We start from the raw sequence: 3,397 nt of genomic DNA on the forward strand, positions 1-3,397 counted from the left end.
ATTTAATTTTAATTTTTTTATTATTTATTATCAAATACAAATTTAATTTGTAATTAAAAATAAAATATATTATTAAAAATAAATTAATTTGTAAGTAAAAATTTTTAAACGATTATATAAGCTATATTTTTAAATTTTTTCAGGGAAAAATGAATAATATATGAAGAAATGCATAACACTTTTATTTTTTTAAATTTTATTTATAATTTTATATGATAAATTGTAAACAGATTATACAGTATGAATCTTGCAAAATTTGCTTGATTTTTTATAGATATAAAATTATGTTCAACAATAAAGCTACGTTATATAACAACAATAAAGAATGTTATATAACAAACATGTGTATGAAAATAATACACAAATTCTTCTATTCTAAATTTTTCTTTCTGCAATTGTCTCCACTTACACTACTCTCTTGCTATTCACATTTGAGTAATCTTATAATCATATGAAATTATAGTATAATGTCTTCTATCTTGATTTCTCATTCTATATTAATTACATAAATGTGAAGGCTAAGAAAAAAACTTTAAGATAGAGAAAATACTTAATTTCAAAATGTAATTTTAAAATAGAGAAATGTAAAAAATATAGATGTATAAAGTTATATTATAAATTTAATTTTGTGCGTCTTTGAATATTTTTTAAGATATTAAGAAAAATAAAAGGTTCATCTTAGATAATACTTAGTATCCTGTGGTTACTATACGTATTATTACAATTTCATATTTACACTAATATTGCTCTATTGGATTCAAAATTACTTTAATTTTATACTTTTTATTATTCTATTAATAGAATCAATGTCAGTCTTTTAACATATATAATTTCTGCCAATATTAGCATTATTAAAGATAAAATGTTTTGAGATTTAACTTTTCACAATTGTACCTCGCTTTCTTAGCATATTCAAACTCATCTTTCTTCATTATATAATTCTAATATATCAACAATCATTATCAGAGTTTAATTTTACATAGTAAGTAATATCTTATAATACTTGGAAGACTTAATGATATAATTATTTATAATTCACATTTTACTATCTACAAATAAAAATGAGTTTTGTGGAATACATGTATATCCACACACACACACTTTATATTTATATTTAATCTAATAAGGCAACTTGTAAAACTTGTATATAATCTGAAATATTTAAACTGGTTTTCGATATCCATTTTGTAAATGTATAGTCATAAGAAATAAAGAAATAAAGAAATATAATATTATTTTGTCATATAGAACAACAATAGTAACGTAATACTAAAGAGATTTTGATATTTGTGCCTAACCTTAGGAAAATCGATAATATTCCGCAATATGATTCAACATATCTTGAAACGCGGTAGAAGGTGATGCACCAAATTTTTGTCTCCACAAATGCCTAGCAATGATATGTTGGCCTGATGTATGAGTAGCTTCTTGAACTTCTTCACATATTTCGATAGCACTTTGCCAAATCGTTTCTTAAAATACAGAAAGAAAATAATTACACGAAAACTACTTATGTACATAGAGATAAACAAAAGTATTATGTTAAAGAAACTAACTTACCGAGATTGTTGAGGAGTTTACTTTTACCAGGTGGATCAAACTTCTGCAGTTGTTCGACACTGACAATTTTATATTGCCTCAAACTCCGTAAAGATTCATAACTGCAGCAACGAGCACGATCATTTGCTACTATATAATTTCCTGGTATTGCATGCCTTGTAATCTCTTTTAAAGCTTCTTTTACCATGTTACTCTTATCGACTCCTGTTTGTAGTTTGTCCATTTTTTGTAGCTACAAAAATTATACAATTCAAATAATTTAAAATAATGAGACAATGGTAATTAGTCTAAATAGAATAATATTGATATAATTATTTTTCTTATAATTAAAATAATTTCCATTAAAATATTAACCTCTGGTATAGCCTCAATCATATGTAACCATATGCGAGGTGGTATGGCATTTGCTTCTGCGACACATATTATTGTGTGTGAATTATTGTTACGTTTCTTAGCAGAATTTATATCTGGTTGATGCTCCATCATATAACCACCAGGAAATTCATCCACAATTAATATTGCACCCTCACCGCCTAATAACCAATCCTCTGGATGTTTTTTAACATAGATTGCAGAAACTTCGTCACATCGCTCATATATTTTTCTAACAACATGTTTCTTTACATCTGCAATGACATGTACATGCATTTAATGTCATACAATATCCTGATTATTATGAAACATTTATATGAATATAAAAACCTAAATAAGAAGCAGTAACGTCACAAGGAATTTTTTGACACCATCCTAGTATCAGTTGAAGGCACATTTTCAGATCACACTTTATTCCAAAAAAGAAAGATTTCTCCCTTATGGATTGTTTTCTCATACAGTCAGGACAAGACCAAATATATTTGTCTACGATTCTTGCAGGGCTCCATATTAAACTTCGTCCTTTACAATCAGCATGAGGACAGTTGGAAACTGTGCAAATCAAACTCATTTCTTTCAACCAACTGCATAATTCTCCCTCATGTCCCTGTTGTAACATTGGTCGAACGACAACGTCGAACAATCCACTGTGATCGCTGAAACGTCCTGAGCACGTTCTGCAAAAGTTTGTATTATAAGTTAAATGTGATACAATAATTTGTAATTTTAAAAGAAATGTAAATCATACAACGCTTTATCTCGATAATTTATAAAAGTAAACTCCTCGTCATAATCAGCGAATGTAATTATACAAAATGTTATATACTTGTCATTACAAATTTCACGATTTCGATTACCTTGAATTTTTGGCCTTTGCGTTTTTCATCATTAATTTTAAAATAATAGGCAGTGTGCTTAGCTTAACTTTTGTGTTTAATAAACAAGTAATAACGACGAATAAAAATTTGCTCACAGTAAACAAAAAGTGAACAAAAAAAAAACAATCATAAGAACCTAACGCTAACAGGAAACGATCAAATGACCGTGGAGAAATCCATTGTCATCCAACATACATGCACGTGTATATATACGTAAGTGCACCTACGCAAATGTATTAGTGGAAGCGCAAGTAGCGCACAACGTCGTGCGTTGGCAACTTTGAAAATGAAAAGCGCATGCGCGAAAAGCGAGGCGGCATCATTTGAAATTGAACACTAAAGATTTCAATGATTAATTATTTGTAAACAATATAGGCTAAAAAATAAAAAAAATAGAAAATTATGTCGAGAATTAAAAGTGGACTGAAATATTAATGTGCTGACTTACCTCTCAGGTTTCCTTTGTAATCTTTTTTTCAAAAAATTGCGCATCTATATCCGCACCCAGGCTGACTGACTTATCTTTTTACTTTTATCGAGAAATATTTTATGTAATAAGAAAATTTATATATATTTTTTAAATTTAT

General features: G+C 27.5%; 1 protein-coding gene across 1 annotated transcript; it reads right to left on the reverse strand.

The window, feature by feature from the left end:
- Positions 1–1,293: 1,293 nt before the first annotated feature.
- LOC108694154 lies at positions 1,294–2,995 on the reverse strand. The gene is made up of 5 exons (XM_018203461.1): positions 2,790–2,995; positions 2,263–2,609; positions 1,915–2,186; positions 1,561–1,792; positions 1,294–1,472 (listed from the first exon to the last, which is right to left on the reverse strand). The coding sequence occupies exons 1-5, from the start codon at positions 2,819–2,821 to the stop codon at positions 1,300–1,302; spliced, it is 1,056 nt and encodes a 351-aa protein (XP_018058950.1). The 5' UTR covers positions 2,822–2,995; the 3' UTR covers positions 1,294–1,299.
- Positions 2,996–3,397: the final 402 nt, after the last annotated feature.

The sequence above is a fragment of the Atta colombica genome, unplaced genomic scaffold (assembly GCF_001594045.1).
Source record: "Atta colombica isolate Treedump-2 unplaced genomic scaffold, Acol1.0 scaffold116, whole genome shotgun sequence".
Lineage (NCBI taxonomy): Eukaryota > Metazoa > Arthropoda > Insecta > Hymenoptera > Formicidae > Atta > Atta colombica.

Coding starts and splice junctions, on each gene's coding strand:
- LOC108694154 (XM_018203461.1), bottom strand. CDS start 2,821: ATGATGAAAAACGCAAAGGCCAAAAATTCAAG. Junction 2,610..2,789: donor GCAAAGGCCAAAAATTCAAG/GTAATCGAAATC, acceptor AAACTTTTGCAG/AACGTGCTCAGGACGTTTCA. Junction 1,793..1,914: donor TGATTGAGGCTATACCAGAG/GTTAATATTTTA, acceptor TAATTTTTGTAG/CTACAAAAAATGGACAAACT.